The 20,228-nt window shown below is 35.7% G+C and overlaps 1 protein-coding gene and 1 pseudogene across 1 annotated transcript in view; one reads left to right on the top strand and one right to left on the bottom strand.

The window, feature by feature from the left end:
- The window catches only part of USP32 (ubiquitin specific peptidase 32), a 206,848-nt gene that overhangs the window by 60,669 nt on the left and 125,951 nt on the right, over window positions 1–20,228 (top strand). Inside the window, exon 2 of the mRNA XM_006065464.4 lies at window positions 3,497–3,624. Within this exon, the coding sequence (XP_006065526.2) occupies window positions 3,497–3,624 (128 nt within the window). The remainder of the gene's footprint in view (window positions 1–3,496; window positions 3,625–20,228) is intronic.
- LOC102394067 lies at window positions 9,149–11,676 on the bottom strand (annotated as a pseudogene).

Here is a 20,228-nt window from a genome sequence, read left to right as displayed (position 1 = left end):
GGTTTCTTGATATATATCTACATCTGAAAGTGGTATGCGGTGGCTAGATGGTAGATTGGTGCCTGACTCTTGTGTTTTAAAGGACCTGAGATTAGTCTAAGCACTTCTCTTGTAACTTTCAACCAATTTCTCTTCCATCCCGCTTTTTACCGCTACCCTCCCTTTTTTGTGTGTGGTAACTAGTACAGTGAATTCCGGAGCCTTTTTTGGGTGCTCTAGACAGGTTAAGTTAGTTTACTTTCTTGTCCACATTTCTCAGTTGGTTTCGATTGCTTAGGTTTCAATTTTCATGGGTCTGCTTAAGTGAGTCACCACTCGTCCAGACACTAATGTTCCCCAGAAAAAGATTGACTCTCATAGTTCCTCAGTTCTTCTTTCTCCTGTTTTCTTTGTCCTTGTGAGTTTGTGTCCTTTTTTTATTCTTGCTGCAATTTTAGTGAAGTCTGTAGAGAGAAAGGAGGTAAAGAAAAATCCCACGTGTTGAACTTACTAGTTTTTCCAGAAATTGCCTCTTCTTTCTAAATTAATATTATGTTTTCCTACCTTAAATTTTCTAGGCTTGATTCTCTTTTGTTTTCCATCCTGCCTAAATTTTTATTTTGAACGTTTTCAAGGTTTCACTTGTATAGTGAACACTTTTAGGTATTCCTTGTCTGCAGGTTGGAGACAAGGAATTGTCAGATTTTATTTTTTAATAAAAATACTGTTTATTTTCAGTAAGTATGGATCTCTGGCAGTATTTTAGTGTCTGATAGTCTGTTTTGTGCCTATACAATAGCTTATTCAGTCTGTCTGCTTTTGTTGTTGTTTAGTCACTCTGTCGTGTCTGACTCTTTTGGCTATCATAGACTGTAGCCCACCAAGTTTCCCTGTCCATGAGATTTCCCAGGCAAGAATACTGGAATGGGTTGCCATTTCCTTGTCCAGCGGATCTTCCTAACCCAGGGATTGAACCTGCGTCTCTTGCTTTGGCAGGCGGATTCTTTACCACTGAGCCACCAGGGAAGCCCTGTTTGCTTTTACAAATGCTTTAAAAAGTTTATGTGTATGTCTTCTCATGTTATAAGTGAATAGATTCATGAGTCATCAGTCATCATTGCTTTTTTTAAACATATCACCAAGCATTCCTTCAAATATCTGTAACCAACAGTGTATAGATTCTCACAGTGATTGATTTTTCTTGTCTCCTCCTCTGGACTACGAGCATCCTAATTTGTTAGTAAAGCCATTAATGAAAAGTAGGCATACTGAAGAAATAAGTATTCCAGTAGCTGAAGGAATTTCTCCTCCATAACTGTAATTTATAAAATTATCTTTGTTTTGTTTTTTCACTTTTGCATTCTAAAAAGGGGGAAAAAATCAGTAAATTGGGATGTTAATATTATGAATTCATTTTTTTTTAATGAATTAAGCATTTAGTAGTTATACTTTTCTGTAGCTGCTTATTTGTGTATTAGTTCTTATTGTTTTATCATTGACCTACAGGTTGTAGAATTTGTGAACTTTCCCTCCCTACCACAGACTTCTTGACTATGTGCCAGGCACTCTTCAGTCTTTATCTTGCTGGCCCTTTCTGCCTTCCTTGAGTGTGTAGACCAGCCCCTTCTTCTTGACCTTTGGAAACTGCTTTTGTTTTTCCCAAGTATTCCTTGTCAGTCTTGTTTGAATATTTTTTTCTTTCTCAGCAGGTACTGGAAGCATTGCTTTCATCCAGTTTTGTCTCTATGTCATTTGTGCTCTTTATTCATGACTTTAATTGCCAGCTACATGCTCATGACTTTCATCAAACCTTGCCTAAACTTTACACTCATAATTGTAAAAACTCAGTGGGTTTCCTGAAGGTTGCTCATTTTCAGTATGTCCTTATCATTTCAGTTCAGTTCAGTCGCTTAGTCGTGTCTGACTCTTTGCGACCCCATGAATCCCAGCATGCCAGGCCTCCCTGTCCATCACCAGCTCCCGGAGTCCACCCAAACTCATGTCCATTGAGTCGGTGATGCCATCCAACCACCTCATCTTCTGTCATCCCCTTCTCCTCCTGCCCTCAATCTTTCCCAGCATCAGGGTCTTTTCCAATGAGTCAGTTCTTCACATCAGGTGGCCAAAGTATTGGAGTTTCAGCTTCAGCTTCAGTCCTTCCAGTGGACACCCAGGACTGATCTCCTTTAGGATGGACTGGTTGGATCTCCTTGCAGTCCAGGGGACTCTCAAGAGTCTTCTCCAACACCACAGTTCAAAAGCACAAATTCTTCAGCACTCAGCTTTCTTTACAGTTCAACTCTCACATCCATACATGACTAATCATTTAATTTATTATTTATCATTTTTCCTTCCTCACTTTTTTTTCTTACATTCCCTTTCTATATGCTAAGACCATCCTTCAAAGTTTCTCAGGGTAGAATCCTGAATGTTATTCTACATTGCTTCTACTCTTCAGTTAAGTTTCAAATTCTGTTGACTTTTCTTCTAAATAGTTCCCAATAGCTCCTCCTTTTTCTTCTCATAGTAGCAGTCCACCTTTTGCTTCCACATTTTGCTTACCACAGAACTGGTAAACTACCTGAATTTTATCTGACTGTGTTCTGTTTCCTATCTGCCTGGAGTTCATACCTGAATTGTGTCTGACTGAATCCCTTCCTTACTGTGTCAGAACAGAATTGCTATGACTTGGTCAATGACTGCCTTAGGTTTATCTTTTACTACTCCCAGCCTTGTTCATTTTGTTCTGGTAACTTTATACATCCTGCTCTGTATACTTTGAAACAAACTATCATATCTGCCTGGCATGCCCTTGTCCATTTCTCTTGGGTTAGCCTTTAAATTTCCATCCAGCCTTCCATCCAGAAGTCTTATCTTTCTTCTCTAGCACGGGCTAGAGGCACCATTTGTGTACCTTCACTGACCGCATAGTACTAAAGAATAGTTTTCTCTCCTTGTAGCCAGAGATTGTTCTATTCAGTGAAAGGCTTCAATGCCTAAAATAAAGTAATGGCTCAGTAATTTTTTTGTTAGTGGATGTCTAAAAATTATAGTTTATTAGAATCATCTATTTATAGGTTACTTTCTTTGTTGAGGATGATACAGTTTAAGCTAAACTTGGGAGCATGGATAAATAGGTGCTCAAAGAGTACAAATAATATAATTTTTATTCCAGAGGAGTACATTGCTGCTGAAAAGGTATTAATGTCAGAGCCTAATGCCATTCAGCTTACCTGCTAATTGTTACCTCTTCTTTACCCCTGCCTAGAATTTGTATGCATAATTTAATGTTCTGCCAATTGAAGATAGTGGGTCAAGAATTTTCATATTTATTTTTAAGATTAAATTTGAAAATATTAGAATTATAAAAAATATCTTTGGATTTATTTTACTTATTTGGGAAGAGAAGTAGTATTTGCTAGTTTTTGTTAGGAAATGGGTTGAAAAAAAAGTAAAGATTTTGAGAGACATCTTTTCTCCTCAGGTTTCTTACCTGTCTTCTGTTTCTGAATTGCAGTTACAGATGTCGAGCTGAAACGACTGAAAGATGCCTTCAAGAGGACTTGTGGACTCTCGTATTACATGGGCCAGCACTGCTTCATCAGGGAAGTGCTTGGAGATGGAGTGCCTCCAAAAGTTGCCGAGGTAATCTTCATGCTCTAAGTTTTCCTTTGAGATAGTTATCCACCAGTCTGAATTCTTGAGGGTTCTCCTGGTCTTGACCAATTTAATCTTCCCTACAGTTATTTTTCTTGCTGAGTAGGTAAATAGGTGTTGTTTTAGATATCAATATGGCTGTGTTGTTAGAGGCCAAATGGGAGAACTGCAGGCGTGCAGCTCTGCTTCTGTGTACTTCCAATCTTTAAGAGCCGCAGATCATAATCATGGGACCATTTATATGACTGGCTTCTTATTCTTATGAACTTTGTCACTCTGACATGTCCTTTTTATGTTGGGAGTGTTTTTATAAACTTTGAGTTTTAAACCTTTCCATATAGTAAGACCTAATTAAATTAATTCTGTAAAATTATTTTGTATATGAAACTTGTAAAGTCTTATTTAGATTCCGTGAAAAATTTTTAGGTAGAGATACAGTGAGCTAAGTTGGTATAAATATTCCCTTTCTAACATTAAATTCACTGCCTTATACAGTGAATAAAGTATATATACAGTTATGTAATATGTCATTTGAAAGGTGAAATGAGAATACAATTAATAAAACTGAAAATTATAGGAAGAATTTTAAGCTTAGTGTATTTCACAAACCTTAATTCACTGTCCCAATTAGTGACAGTTGCAATTTCTAACCTGTGCTATGTGCTTTTGAGTTTATGGTTTATAATATAGAAAGTACACTTACTGCTTTTTTATGTGTGTTTTACTTTTTTTCTTGGTGGGGATATATGGTGTATTAATTTTATCATGTATTCTTGTGTAGAATTATTATGTACTTTCTTGCTGTCTTTATTTTGGATTTATGACAATTTTTTCCTAATACTGTTTATTGGGACCTTTTTTTCAGTATGAATTCTGTTCATACTGAACAAAATCCTCCTGTTTTGTCTTAAATGCTAATATAAAAATTTGGAATTTAGAATTTCTCATTTTAGGATATAATTAGCAATTTAACACGGAGAGGGCAATGGCACCCCACTCCAGTACTCTTGCCTGGAAAATCCCATGGATGGAGGAGCCTGGTAGGCTGCAGTCCATGGGGTCGCTAAGAGTCAGACACGACTGAGTGACTTCACTTTCACTTTTCACTTTCCTGCATTGGAGAAGGAAATGGCAACCCACTCCAGTGCTCTTGCCTGGAGAATCCCAGGGATGTGGGAGCCTGGTGGGCTGCCGTCTGTGGGGTCGCACAGAGTCGGACATGATTGAAGCGACTTAGCAGCAGCAGCAATTTAACAAATTAATATAAGTTGCCAATTAGAGGAAGGGATTTAAACTGAATCCATAGTAATTAAAACAACATTCTTCCAAATTCAAATATATACTAACTTAAGCCTTTCTTTTTCTTCAGCTTCTTCCTTAGGTCGAAATTGTCAGACTGTAAATTCGTGGTGCCAAGGAAAGTTAGAATATCTGATTTATTTCTTTGGATCATGTATAAAGATTTACATGTGTCCATCTACATATTTATAAATAGATGTCCATTCAGGTCCTTGTCCAGTTTTTAATTGGGTTATTTGTCTTTTTAATACTTGAGTTGTAAGAGTTCTTTATGTATTCTAGATCCTGGTCCCTTATAAGATACATGGTTTGCAAAAATATTCACTCGTCACGTAATTCACTCTCTTGATGGGCTTACCCATTCTTCCTTTCATTCCTTGTTTCGTCTGGGATACTAAGGTCACAAAGATTTACTCTTCTGTTTCCCTGTAACAATTTTAGCTTTTACTTTTAGGTCTCGTCTGTTTTGTGCTAATTTTTGTGGATGGTGCGACGAGTCCAACTTCGTTCTTTTGCAAATAGCTTTTTAGTTGTCCTGTTACCCAGTCCAAGCTCCTATTGCTCATTGCATTACAGGTCAGTAAATGAAGAGATGTGTTTGTTGTTGGTGCCAGAAATAGCGACTTTTTCGAAAAGCCAGCAGATCAGGAAGATAGATGGTCAACTAGTGTCCCAGAGAGCCGCCTTATACCTGAATTAGAAGTTAGGCTTTTATACTAAAAGGGGAGAGAGGGTGTGGCAGGTTGTTGCAAACTTTTCGGTACCTTTGTTCTTACAGCTGTCCAGGCAGGTCTGATCACAATGTTCCTAGACCTCCTATGAGATAACAATTATTCTCCATTCTACTTTTTATCTCTATATGAGTGAGCCTTGAGAATGGGCTCTCCTGTATGTTTCAGGCTATAACATTCTTTTAGAAAAGGTGCAGAGCCTGCATGACTAAGCAGAGGCAGCAGAGCACAAGGGTGAGAGTTAAAGGAATGGATTCAGTATGGAGTCAAAGTTTCTTCCCGTCAGTTACAGTTGTAGCACTGTTTGTTGAAAAGATTATTCTTTCCCATTGAATTTTCTTATCACTGTTGTTGAAAATCAGTTGACCATAAGCATACGGTTTTATTTCTGAATTCTCAGTTCTATTCCATTGATTTCTGTCTGTCCTTGCATCAATATTGCATTATCTCGATTACGCTAGCTTTGTAGCAAGTTTTTAAATCAGAAAGTGTCATCTCCTCAGCTTTATTCTTTTTCAAGTTGTATCTGTTCTGGGTCCCTTGCATTTACATATGAATTTTAGTATCAGCTTTTCAATTTCTGCAAAAGAGGCTGCTGAGATTTTGATAAGGGTTGCATTGACTCGAGTACAGCCATTTTAACAATATGTTAAATCTTCTGATTCATGAAATTAGAATGCCTTTCTATTGATTTAGGTTTTTAATTTATTTCAGTGATGTTTTATAGTTTTCAATGTACAAGTCAAATGTCCATCAATAGAACAAAATGTGGTATATCTGTAGAAAGGAATATTGTTAATAAAAAAGGAGTGAAGTTTTCTGTTACATTCATGGATAAACCTTTAAAACATTCCAAGTCAAAGATGCCAAACACAAAGACCACATAATTTTTTGTTCCATTTGCATGAAATGGCCAGGATAGCCAACTCTATAGAAATAGGAAATTAATGGCACTTTCGTTAAAATTTTAGCCTATTTTTTGTCTTACTTTCTTGCATAGTAGTTGCCTCTTCCCCCTGTTGTTGTGGAGGAATCTGTCCTTCTTGAAATGTCAAATACAGGTTTCCCTGTTAGCTCAGCTCTCTGATATGCTCAAGAAATATAAGATGATAGTTAAACGGTTTTTTCTTGTTTTTTGGTTAGGAGTGACACTCTTTCAGGCTTTCTACAGCTAATGTGAAAATGGAACTCCCTGGAGCGTTGTTTATATGTGAATATTTTGTAAATTTCATTTTACCCAAAACTATTTCAGGAGTCTCTGTCCTTTGGACTATGTGTTAAAAATTATCACTGGCTAGAAAAACTAAAGTAATTGTTTTACAAGAACGATCTTAATTTTAAATTGTAAAATCTACAGTGATAGTTTCAAATTTCAATTTCTTTGCAGCTTACACATTCTTGTGTGTACATTCTACCACAGTATTAAACACAAAAAGAATTTTATAAATGCTTTTAGTGATGATGGTGGTGAGCTTCATTTATTCTATTATTTACTGACCTAGGCTTATTTTAAGTGAGAAGTACTTTAGCACGTGAGTATTGATTAGTACATATAACATAGTGTAAGTTTTAAAGTACTATAAGGAATTAAGTACTTCTGTCTTTGATCTCTGGTGTTTTTTCATGGAACGGTGTCTGTGTAGTGTCTCATACAGTAATCTCAAAGAATGAGTGACCCCCATTAAGCTTAGTTCTGGAACAGTTTCAGCATTTGTATAAAATGAGCCTTTTGCTTATTTCAGGCGTCTCTCCAAGGCAGGCAGGTTAATAGATAGATGTCATCAACTTTTGTGTGTATTTGGGAAAAGGAATGAATTCATGAGTATGTTTCATCTTTGCAGAGTACATAGTTATTTGCTAAAGAGGAAATAGTACATTTGAAGTAGAATGGAAGTATAAATCTGGGCAGATAGTTTTGAAATTTGAATTTAGATAATAGTGGGTAGGCAGACTCATAGAATGGAAGATCTGTATTCTCTAGTTGCAGGGAAATGAGGGGATTTCTAAACAAAGTGATTAGTTGCAAAGCTAAGGAAATAATCATTCCACTGTATATAGTCATTGTGAGATCTTTCTTAAAATCCTCTGGAGAGTTTGGGCCTTGAATCTAGGTGAAGAGGGTCACCTACTCCTGGTGAGATTGTGAAAATAATGATTTGAGGCAATAGTCGTGTTTTAACACCAGTATCAGATCCCAGCGATTGAACCTGGGTCTCCCACATTGCAGGCAGATGCTTTACTGTCTGAGCCACCAGGGAAGCCCCCCTTTATAAGAAAAGCCACAGAACCCCTGTAAGCTGCCAATTGTGGATGGAGAAAGAACTTTATTCCCTAGTTAATCAGAGCTTTTCTTTACAGTAGTAGTAATAACATAATATCAAGAGCAAGGAAAGATAGTTTTGGAATCTTCATGCAGAAGGATGCTGAAACCATACTCTTGTTTGAACATTAAATCTTTTCCAAATTAGAGGAAAATGCACATTTTAAGCAAAAACAATCACAGACCCTGGAGTGTTTTTAGCATAGTGATCAACATGTGCAGACAAGCAACTGATTAGTAGTATATTTTTCCATTAGTATTGATAAATTTATGCTGAAGTATTTGTATTGCATTTAGATGGCCCTTGGGATTCGAGACATGCATTTACTAGACAGTCTAGGTTTAGGGGGACTACCCATAGAATACAGGTTTGTGATTTTTTTTTTGTTTGTTTTGATGTTTGTTGATCAGTATTATTGATTGCATTCCTTTATGTTGGATTTACAAGCATCATGGGTAACAACTTTCTTGACAACTCCAGTCATTGACTGTTATCTCTTGATGCTATTGATCATTGACTATTATAAAAGACTAAAGTAATATATCAACCAGAGAAAAGCAGCTAATGTTTTCATTTGTTACATTAAATCCTAATCTTGACCTTATGGCTAACAGGAGAAAACTAAGCCGGCTACTGATTTAAAATCTTTCCTTGGAACTAGAATCTATAAAATATCCACTGGTCTTTATCTTAACTGCATCACTTAAAAAAATTTATTAATTTGGTTGTGTTGGTTGTGGCATGTGGAATCTTCGATCTTTGTTGTGGCACACAGACTCTTAGTTGTGACATGTGGGATCTAGTTCCTCTCCCAGGGATTGAACTTGGTCGCTCGCACTGGGAGGTGGAGTCTTAGCCACTGGACCACCAAGGAAGTCCAACGGAATCACTTTTGTTCATAGTGTAATATTCATGCTAGTTCTTAAATTTTATTTTATTTTTAAAAAATATTTCTCTTTATATGACTGGTCAAAAAAGATTCCAAAGGGTCTGTTAGATGAAGATAGTGAGAGAATATATCACTCCCTTCTTGTAAAATTATATATAGACTTTTTTAAAAAGTACATTATTGTCTTGATGGTTCTTAACTGCCAAGTTTTATCCTAGAACAATTTTTTCCTTTGTCTGTAGATACCACTTACTGAACAATGGGGTACACATTTAGTTGGCAGTTCTATAGTTCAGATGGATTTCTGGTTTCACATCAGGCAGTGCGTAAAAGCTCATTGATTACACTTACACTTCCCATGGACTTGATGTAGCTTGCATTCAGTTCTTTTATCTTCTTCAGTGTTTCCACTTGTGTTTCTCCTGAGATGTTACTTCTGACAGCCCATTATTTTAGCGTGTTTCTGTCGAAACTGCCGATTTTGCATTCTGTACTGGTCAATAGCTGCCATCTCTTCTTACTTGGCTTGGTGCAATCATTTTGGTTTTTCTCTTCTTGGCTTCCTTGAGTTTGTCCTTGTCCCTTTTCTCTGCCTGGAGGAGCTGGTGGATTCCCTGTGACTGGCTGGTCCTGGTGGCAGCTTCCAGTCAGGCAGCTTCTGTGACTCTAGGAAGTGATGGATCTGTTCATCCTTTGAGGAATCACTGCACAGCTCACACTGTTGTGTCAACAGTGAGTTCTAAGCACAGCTGCCTGTTACAAATGGCTTGACGGAGTGAGCTATCCTAGAGCAGTTTTTCAACAGTTTCATAAACTGTTGGAAAACAAAGTTTATAGTAGAAGAGCTGACATGTTATTAAGCATAATGGGACTAGGGAACTCCTTGTATAAAACATTGTGTCAAATACATTATATAAATTATGAATATCTAAGTGGTATGCCAGATGTCAAAGAAGTTACTCACTTACATTGGTACTAAAAATTACTCTTACAGAAAATAACTTATGCATAATCACTTGTTTTGAATCCAGGGTATATTAAGTGAGCTATTGACATGACTAGTGAAGTAGATTATGAAAATAATTGGTATCTTTTTCAAGTCAGTCTTGATAAGACACATCTATCCAATAACATATTCCTTAATTGGTATTATAAGATAAAATAAGGTTGATTTAATGGATAGTTGAGAGTGTTAAAAACCTCTGCCTAAATTTAGCTGATAAAATTCAGCCAAGTTTGACTATAGAAGCTGGAAATTTTATATAAAATGAATTCTAAATGATGGGAAAAATAACAACCCAAGTTTTCTAAACTTGGGTGAACGTAGAAGGAAAGCATATTCATTGTTATCCTTTTCCCCCTTTCTGCTTGCCTATGGAATAAATACAGCTGTGTTTTATTGAGTGCCTCCTAATAAATTTCTGTTTGTAACAGAAATGGAATGGTTTTATGTTTGCCTTGTATATGGTAGTTACTATCTTTTAGACTATCATCTTTGAGTAGTGAGTTATTATATTCTGTATTTATATTAAAATGTAAGAAGGGTTATAAAATACAGTTGAACTTTCTATATTTCCATATTTTTGTCATTAAGTGGTAAATATGAGTATCTTTTCTTAATGTACTTCTAAATGTAATTTCTTGATGCTTTATATTTTATGAGTAGCTGCCTGAAAATATGAAGAGAAAAGAATTTGTGTTCAGAGTCGTTTATGCTTATAGCTTTAAGGTATACTTTTTTGTCCCTGGGTCTCTCTCAAGTCATAGGAACATCCTGAAGCACCTTTCTGAGAATCTGAGGTGTTGTCCCAAATACTCGATTATAAAAAATGATGGACATAATTGTTAACTGTGTAATGGTTAACTTTTTCATACTATATATATGTTGTGGTTTTGAATACAAATATATACAGTTCATATGTTGTAGTTTCAAAAATATATAACATTTTATAGTTATCTAAAATTGTGATTTTTAGGGTTAACTTTGCAATTAAGGAACATTTCACTCAATTTTGAGACTTTCACAGGTGTATTCTCAGGAAATAAATGGCCTGAAGAAACAACAGTATATCCTCCTATATTCACACAAACTAATACAGGATAGCAAGTTACTTATTGGAAAATGTTTATGTATGATGGCTTAAAAGAAAGTCCTTGTATAGTCTATCCTTTTTTTTACAGTATTGTTTTTAGTAAGAGTCTCATTTATTCCCATTATTTAAAATAGTTATTTGTTGTAAAATGATTTTTTGTGAATATATAAAAGGTTTTTGAAATGAATTCAAAATCATAGTGTGTAATAAATGGGTTATAATATGCACACTAGCATGTTACCACTGTATTTTCTCCCATGTTAATTACCTTTTCTCAGCAATGTACATTTAATAACTAATTCATGGGAATATATTTTAAATAAGTCTTGTCCTATATTTTTAGCTGTTAGAGCTAAATTATTGAAGTCTTTAATTTATTCTTACTTTTCCTGAGAGTTTGATACTAGTAAAATGTATTTCTTCATTAGGCAGTCTTTGACATTCTTCCTTTTAAAACAGAAGTATATTGAAAATGCTCATTCTGCTCATTATAAATGTATGTTGTTTTTTCCGAGAGTATTCTTTTTTTTTAGACTATTGATTCCTTTTTTAAAAAAAATATTTATTTATTTTTGATTGCACCGAGTCTTTTTTGCTGGGTGTGGACTTTGCCTCGTTGTGGCAGACTGGCGCTGCTCTCGGTTGTGGTGCACGGGCTTCTCACTGTGGTGGCTTTTCTTGTTACAGAGCGCGGGCTGCAGGGGCATGGGCTTTGGTAGTGGTGCAGGCAGGCTCAGTGGTTGTGGCTTGCGGCTCTGGGGCATGTGGGCTTCAGTAGTTGTGGCACAGGGGCTTAGTTACTCAGCGGCATGTGGAATCTTCCTGGACCAGGGATCAAATCTGTGTCCCCTTGCATTGGCAGGCAGATTATTATCCACTGCACCTCCAGGGAAGTCCACAAGGAATTTTTTTTTAACTACTTTGTAAAATTATATTCAATGACTTAACAGTAAAAAGGAAAATTATTGTACACTCAACAGTATGAGTGAATCTCACAATAATTATGCTAAATAAAAACATAATTGGTAAAAACAGAGCACATGCTATGATTCCATTCATATAAAATTCTTTAAAATACAGAGTCTGTCATGAAATGAAGCTTACCTAGAGACTGGGTACTGATGCTGGTACAGGAGGAAAGAGAGGGAAGGATAATTCCTCAGGGATAAGAAACTTCTGAGGTGATAGGAATGTTTGAAACTTTTCTTGATTATGGTGATGATTTCATTGATATGGCATGACATATGACAAAACGGATAAATTGTAAACATAAAATATGTGAGGGTAATTGTACCTCAGTTATTCCTCAAAAACTTTGTAAAACATTTGATTGGATGTACTTTTTGAGCTTTTCAGGAAGAATATTTAATCTACTTGGAAAAGTGAGCCAGAAATATAAAAATTGATTATTGACAGATGTATGATTTCCTTTTCAGTCTTTGTTAGGATATTTGGGTTTTAGTTCTAACTTTATTATGTACTTCATGATCTTTTACTAGTCACTTAAGTTCTGAGGCAAAAGAACCTCTAAACCTTTCATCAGAATCATTGTAGGAATATATAGGTTTATGACCAGCATGACTATAATTATAAGAGTTTGAAGTGCAGTTAAATTGTGATGTTCTTCTGTTGACTTTGAGATCTGCCTGAATTGGAGGAGAGAAGGTTGTGGGCTAGGTTAGTCTGGGAAAGTTGGAGCAGTGAAAGGAAGGAATTCTCAATGATAAATTTGGAGTTCTACCTTTTTCTCCTGATTTAAAATCATGGGTTAAATTAAACTTTTAGAAAACAAAAGTTACAGCAAGGCAATTCTAGAATGAGATCATTGATCATAAAAGGTCTAGGATAATTAGCTTCTAAGAAAAGTATGGATAATAAAGTAGATAAGGACAGACATGGGGAGCCAGTGTGAAGACAGGGATCCAGTCTTACCATCATGGATCAAGATGTGGAACAGCAAAGAAGAAAGCTAGGCAAGAAGTCTCCCTAGACAGAATTCAGGAATACTTAACTCCAGGGAGAACAATTTTCACTTGAAACTTAGTAGTTGAATTTGTAGCATATTAACAGGTTTCTTTCTTCAACCATCAGTGGGTTTACGGAAAATTCCATTTCTTCCTTCAGATGGGAATAGATAAGTTATAAAGGACAAATATTTGCTTTAAAGGAAGCTAGTGAGTAGAAGGGGAGTTACAACCCAGAACTTCAAAGACAATATTTAATTATATTAAGTCAGGGCCAAGCTAATTGAGAGGGTACACCAATAATTTACCTCACTGATGTCTAGTGACAGTGTAGTTTATACTGAGTTTCTTTTCTAGTTGTGTATTTGAATAGACTTCAGTAGGCAAGATACCTTCAGAGATGAGAAAGGAGGGTATAAACTGAATCTCAGGACTTACCATCCAGTGTGGTGGCAGCAGGAATTTACTTAAGACAGAGGTAATAGTCTGGTTTGTTTAGTCATTCCTGGGAGTAGTTTATTGGTCTGACAGTCTATGAGATATAAAATAAGTAATGTACAGAGGTATTCTGAATGTTTTGTTTAGGCAAGGCTCCTTTGCTTTTGGACTTGAGGAAAAGAGAGAAGACAATGAATGTTCTATTCTCTATATTTGAAAAGAATATTTATTAGTAACTTACTTCCTGACTCTTACATAAACATTTAATGGCATGGATTCATGACTAGCATATAACAGTTTCGTGGGATATATATTTGACACAGGTCTGGGATAATTCTTAACGTGAAAAATAGTGAATTGTAGGACAAATATTAATGAAATAAATATACCAAGAATATGGAGCAACTAACATGTTTTAATTTTTTCTGAAAATAATACTTAATGTTTTCTCTTTAATAATAAATTTCAAAATGTATTCTTTAACAATAAAGTAAGTTGACAGGATAGTAATCTATATAAAGAAAATTAATATCTGTATCTTAGGATATCCTGTGAAAATAACCAGACTTGTGTCACAATACTTGGCTGCATATGTTTGGGGAGATAGGACTTACAAAGTATTCTATATTCTGTGCATGAACTTTTCATCTTTAGGATAATTTCAAGGAGAGAGGCATCTTACAGAATATCTCATACTGAGATCCAAGAATACCATGTGACTTACCACAAGTATTAAGTCTCAGCAGAATGAGAAAATAAACCATGATTTCAAATATGGATCTTAAATCAAGTTATAAGGGTAGATGGGCTGACATACAGGCTTTATTATTGATAATAAACCGCCTTCTCCCACCTAAAATCCACAGTGACTAAATATATTGATTTTTTCTTTTATGTAAAAGAATTTCAAAGGTAGGTATTCTAGGGCTTGACTGGCAGCTGCCCTTTATCGTTAGGGTTGTTGTTGTTGATTAGTTGCTAAGTTAATTTGGAAATCAACCCTGAGTATTCATTGGAAGGGCTGATGCTGAAGCTGAAGCTCTAATACTTTGGCTACCCAATGCAAAGAGCCAACTCATTGGAAAAGACCCTGATGCTGGGAAAGATTGAAGGCAGAAGGAGAAGACTCTTTGCCACCACATGGACTTTAGCCTGTCAGGCTCCTCTGTCCTTGGGATTTCCCAGGCAAGAATACTGGAGTGGGTTGCTATTTCCTTCTCTGGGGGAATCTTCCTGACCCACCTCAATCTCCTGCTTGGCAGGCAGGTTTTTTACTGCTGAGCCACCAGAGAAAACTATATTATTAGCGACCCAGCCATATTTGATCAGTCTTTTTGGAAGTCCATCTGTTGACTTTCAGTTTTATCTCATTGGTTCTCCCAAGTTGCAAGAGATGCTAGAAAATGTAAAAATTGTAAGTTTGAACAAGTATGATAGTATCTTAGAAAAAATTAGGGTTCTATTACAAGAAAGAAAAGAAAATAGAATTATGTAGATAACTAATGGTTTCTGCGATGTGCTGTATCGTACGGGGTGTATTATGATCCAGGATAAACAGCAACAGGAATATACTTAAATACATTGGACAGTTGAATATTTTATTTAATAAAACTGCCTTTAAAAAATGTATGCAATAAATGTTTTAGTTATACTATTTATATTGAATTATAGTGCTCTTCTGTTAATTGCTCTATACTTCATGTTTTATAATCCTATGAACTCTTATTTATGATCTAAATTATTATTTTTATCATAGTGATATATACATATAGTTAAAGTAGAATCAGAGGTTTAAAAACAGGAATCCTTGTCCCCACCTATTTAAATCTCATCATGGTTCCAGAAGCAACCACTTTCCAGTAATAGTTTCTTCTATACATACCTCCATTTTCTAAATACTGTTCTTTACTCCTCACTCTTAATTTTAGATTTTATCCTTTGCTTTCCAATGATGGTGGTGGTTGTTCAGTTGCTCAGTCGTGTCTGACTCTTTGTGACCCCATGGACTGCAGCATGTCAGGCTTCCCTGTCCTTCACCATCTCCTGGAGTTTGCTCCAACTCATGTCCATTGAGTTGGTGATGCCATACAATTATCTCATCCTCTGTCTTCCCCTTCTCCTTCTGCCTTCAGTCTTTCCCAGCATCAGGGTCTTTTCCAATGAGTTGGCTCTTCGCATCAGGTAGCCAAAGTATTGGAGCTTCAGCTACAGCATCAGTCCTTCCAGTGAATATTCAGTGTTGATTTCCTTTAGAATTGACTGGTTTGATCTCCTTGCAGTCCAGGGAACTCTCAAGAGTCTTCTTCAACACCATAGTTCAAAGGCATCAATTCTTTGACACTCAGCCTTTTTTATTGCCCTGCTCTCACATCTGTACATGAGTACTGGAAAAACCATAGCTTTGACTAGATGGACCTTTGTCAGCAAAGTAATGTCTCTGCTTTTTAATACGCTATCTAGGTTTGTCATAGCTTTTCTTCCAAGGAGCAAATGTCTTTTAATTTCATGGCTGCAGACACCATCTGCAGTGATTTTGGAACCCAAGAAAATAAAGTCTGTCACTGTTTCGGTTGTTTCCCCATCTATTTGCCACAAAGTGATGGGACCAAGTGCCATGATCTTCGTTTTTTGGATGTTGAGTTTTAAGCCAGCTTTTTTTACTCTCTTCTTTCACCTTCATCAAGAGGCTCTTTAATTCCTCTTCGCTTTCTGCCCTAGGGGTGGTGTCATCTGCATATGTGGGGTTATTGATATTTCTCCCCACTCTGCCGGGTCTTAGTTGCAGCATGTGGGATCTAACTCCCAGATCAAACCTGGGCCCCCTGCATTGGGAGTGCACAGTCTTAGCTATTGGACCACCAGGAAAGTTCCTTTCCAATGGCAGAAGATATTTAACATCCTTGCACACTCCATACCATGTCATCCCAATGCTATTGTATCATAACCTTTGATTAAATTGCTATTTGTTACTTATAGCATTATGACTGTGTAAATATTCTCTGCAACATGTTGTAGTATTATTTAATTTTTTATTAATTTTTTTGTTTTTTTCCTGGAATTGTAACCATTTCCTTCTTTTTTAAAAAAATTGAGGTATAGTTTATTTACCATGTTTTATAATGTTCAACAGAGCAATTCACAATTTTTAAAGATTATGCTCCATTTATAGCTGCTATAAAATATTGCCTATATTTTTATTTGCTTAGTTTTCATACCCGTGGCTAAATTGTTCTACACCTTCCAACAAACAGCTTTTTAGTTTAATTTTCTGTGAGACAGTAGTTAACTTTGTACACTGATCTTCTAAATGTATTTTTAGCTTAAGTATTTTAGTTGTGGTAGATTCATATATACATGTCATATCCATCTATTTATACCGGGCTTCTTTGTTTCCTCTAATATTCCATGGATTTTTGTGCTTTTTAGAATTCCTTGTCCTAACCATGAATGAAAAAAAAATTTGATGCAAGATTTAATTAGTGACGTTACCTTACTGGCTATTGAAGTAATGTGGGACATTGCGATAAAATATAGGAGGTGAATTGAGGGTGAATTTTAATCACATCATTTGCATGTTGTTAAATTACCATTAATGACAACAGTGGGAATATACTAGATATAAAATTCCATCTGTACAAAGCAGCTGACCTCAGAGGAAGGAGAAATCAGGCTTAGGAATTGTTTAATTTTATTTTTTCCCCTCATGAAAGAAGCTGAAATAGCCTTTAAAATCAGGTTAGCAGCATCTCTGAAAATGTTTTTGTTTTTTTCTAGATTCTGGCTAGAGTTTAGCTCTTCAAATAGTTTATTAATCTAAAAATCAGTTTATAATTTGTGCTGTTCATAGAAATTAGTAGTAGGCAAAATAGTTTTATGTATGGGTGGCAAATTTAATAGTATTCTATCTTTGAAGAATAATTTTTTCATAAGTTTCTGAATGACAGAAGCAGTAAAGGCATTTTGACAGTTGTACAGAAAACTATACTGGCATATCATACCTCATGTTAAGACTCATCCTGAACTATTTTTCCCATCTTTGCTTTTTCTTGTAGTTACATTTTATTTTCAGAAACTTTAGGAATCAAAAGACTTACAGGAGCAGTCTTCAGAAAAGTGTATTAAACCAACTTTGCTATGTATGCCCCTTCTTTGCTTTAAATGAAATAGTAGTTTTCTTTTCCTGGCAGCTTTTTCCTTAACAGTTTCCTAATTATTGAGATACAATATATGCTCTTTAATTCACCCATTTAAAGAATATAGTCAGTGGTTTTTAGTTGGTTCTCAGAGTTGTGCAACCATCACCACAGTCAGTTTTATCACCCTAAAAGAAACCTTTTTTCCTCCATCCCCTCCTGTGCCAGCCCTCAACTAACGAATATGCTAGCTACCTTCCATCTCTATAGACTTAGCTATTTTGGACATTTCATATAAGTAGAATCACATCATATATGGTCTTTAGTGACTGGCTTCTTTGACTTAGCATCTATCTTGCAGCATGTATCACTTCTTCATTCCCTTTTATAGAATAATATTCTATTATGTGGCTATATCACATTTTGCTTACTGTTTATGGATAGATATTCGAGTTATTTTCACTTTGGGGCTATTATAAATAATGATGCTATGAACATTCATGTGCATTTGTGTGGACATGTGTTTTCATTACTCTTGAGTATATACATTGGATGAAATATCTGTATCTTTATGATAACTCTGTGTTTAACCTTTTGAAGAACTGCCAGATTGTTCTGCAAAGTCGCTGCACCATTTTACATTACCATCGACAGTGTGTGAGGGTCCAGTATTTCTCTACATCCTTGCCAACCTTGTTATTTGTTGTTTTAGTTGGTAAGTGTGTCCAGATCTTTTTGCAACCCATTGGACTGTAGCCTGCCAGGCTTCTCTGTCCATGGGATTTCCCAGGCAAGAATATTGGAGTGGGTTGCCATTTCCTTCTCCAGGGAATCTTTCCAACCAAAGATGGAACCTGTGTCTCTTGTGTCTCCTGCATTAGCAGGTAGATTCTTTACCATTGAGCCACCTGGGAAGCCCAACCTTGTTATTAACTGTATTTGATTATAGTCATCCCAGTGTGTGTGAAGTAGTATGTCATTGTGGTTTTGATTTGCATTTTGTTAAATAGTGGTATCCTGAAATAAAGTTTTTATTTTCTTAAAGAAGAGTGTTTGAAAAGAGTAACTGTTCAGGTATCCTGACTAAATATATTAGTGGATGTAAAATGTATAGTAAAGGTTTTTACATTCTGTGGTATACATATATGTGACAGTTTGTATTTGGCTTAATTGGCTCAAGCCATTTCAAAACACTGAAGAATTTGAGGTTTTCTGTATTTCAGCAATAGATACTTTTGAAAATTTAAGTCATTCATCAAATTAAAATTTGAAAATTTTAATAGTCATTCATCAAATTTAATGTTGATATAAAGGACTTAATCTATATTTTATATGGTAGCTTTATAAATTCTAGGTCTAGAAATCAGGGACTGTCTCCTCTTTTTTGAACCCCAAGTCAGTTCATTTTTGATGTTTTCCAGTCTTGATCCCTTTTCTGAATGTCTCCTTTTTAAAATCCATTTTTTATAATATTTATCTGTTAATTTTGTATAAATTTTCTGAAAATTTATAGAGAACCAAGATAAAGTGCTTTTAAATCACTTATATATTTTCTTGGTTTGTAGTATAATACTTACTAAATTCATTTCTCCAAGGACAATTTTTTAGATACACAAACAAATGTTATTTAGTTCTACAGAGCTACTGGAGAATTCCATGGACTGTATAGTTCATGGGGTCGCAAAGAGTCAGACACAACTGAGTGACTTTCACTTTCACAGAGCTGCCTACTCATCTCACTTTAAAGAAACAGCATGTTGAATCTCAAGATGTTAATATATTAAACACATCTTGTACAACAGTGGACTTTTCTTGTACCTAGTAGTCACATTTTACTTTTTTTTTCTTCTCATAAGGACTTATATTTTGATATTATTTATTTTTGTTCATTAACTAATGGTGCCAGCTATAGGCCCTTTATCAAAAAGGGGTGGAGAAGACTCTTGAGAGTCCCTTGGATTGCAAGGAGGTCCAGCCAGTCCATTCTAAAGGAGATCAGTCCTGGGTGTTCATTGGAAGGACTGATGCTAAAGCTGAAACTCCAATCCTTTAGCCACCTCATGTGAAGAATTGACTCAATGGAAAAGACCCTGATGCTGGGAGGGATTGAGGGCAGGAGGAAAAGGGAACAACAGAGGATGAGATGGCGGGATAGCATCACCGACTCGATGGACATGAGTTTGAGTGAACTCTGGGAGTTGGTGATGGACAGGGAGGCCTGGCATGCTGCGATTCATGGGTTGCAGAGAGTCGGACATGACTGAGCGACTGAATGAACTGAACTGAAAGTTGTGACAAAGTTGAATACAGTGTCTCAGAGTTGTGAAGAAAGTCATCTCATTAAAATAACACTGAGGTGTTAATGAATAATATAGTTGGTCTTCAAGGAGTTGTTACTGTTAAAAGATGAACTTGTTTTCCCAGATTTCTAATCAGTAGATCTAGGTAAATGAATTCTTTTTTTTTATTTTTTTGGTTGTTGTATTCTTCAATTCTAAAATTTCCATTTGGTTTCTATGTTGAGACTTTTCATCTTTTCGTTCAAAAGTGTTCTCATTTCTTTGGGAGAAATGGCTCCTCCAAAATCTTTGGTAAGTCTGATATCTGTCTCGTGTAATTGTTGATGCCTACTGATTGTAGTTTCCTAATTGAATTGAAACTTTACTGGTTCTTAATATAATGAGTAATTTTGGGTTATATTCTAGATGTTTTAAAAATATATAT

This window comes from Bubalus bubalis, chromosome 3, assembly GCF_019923935.1.
Source record: "Bubalus bubalis isolate 160015118507 breed Murrah chromosome 3, NDDB_SH_1, whole genome shotgun sequence".
NCBI classification, from domain to species: Eukaryota; Metazoa; Chordata; class Mammalia; order Artiodactyla; family Bovidae; genus Bubalus; species Bubalus bubalis.
This window is presented reverse-complemented; position numbering and strand designations above follow the sequence as displayed.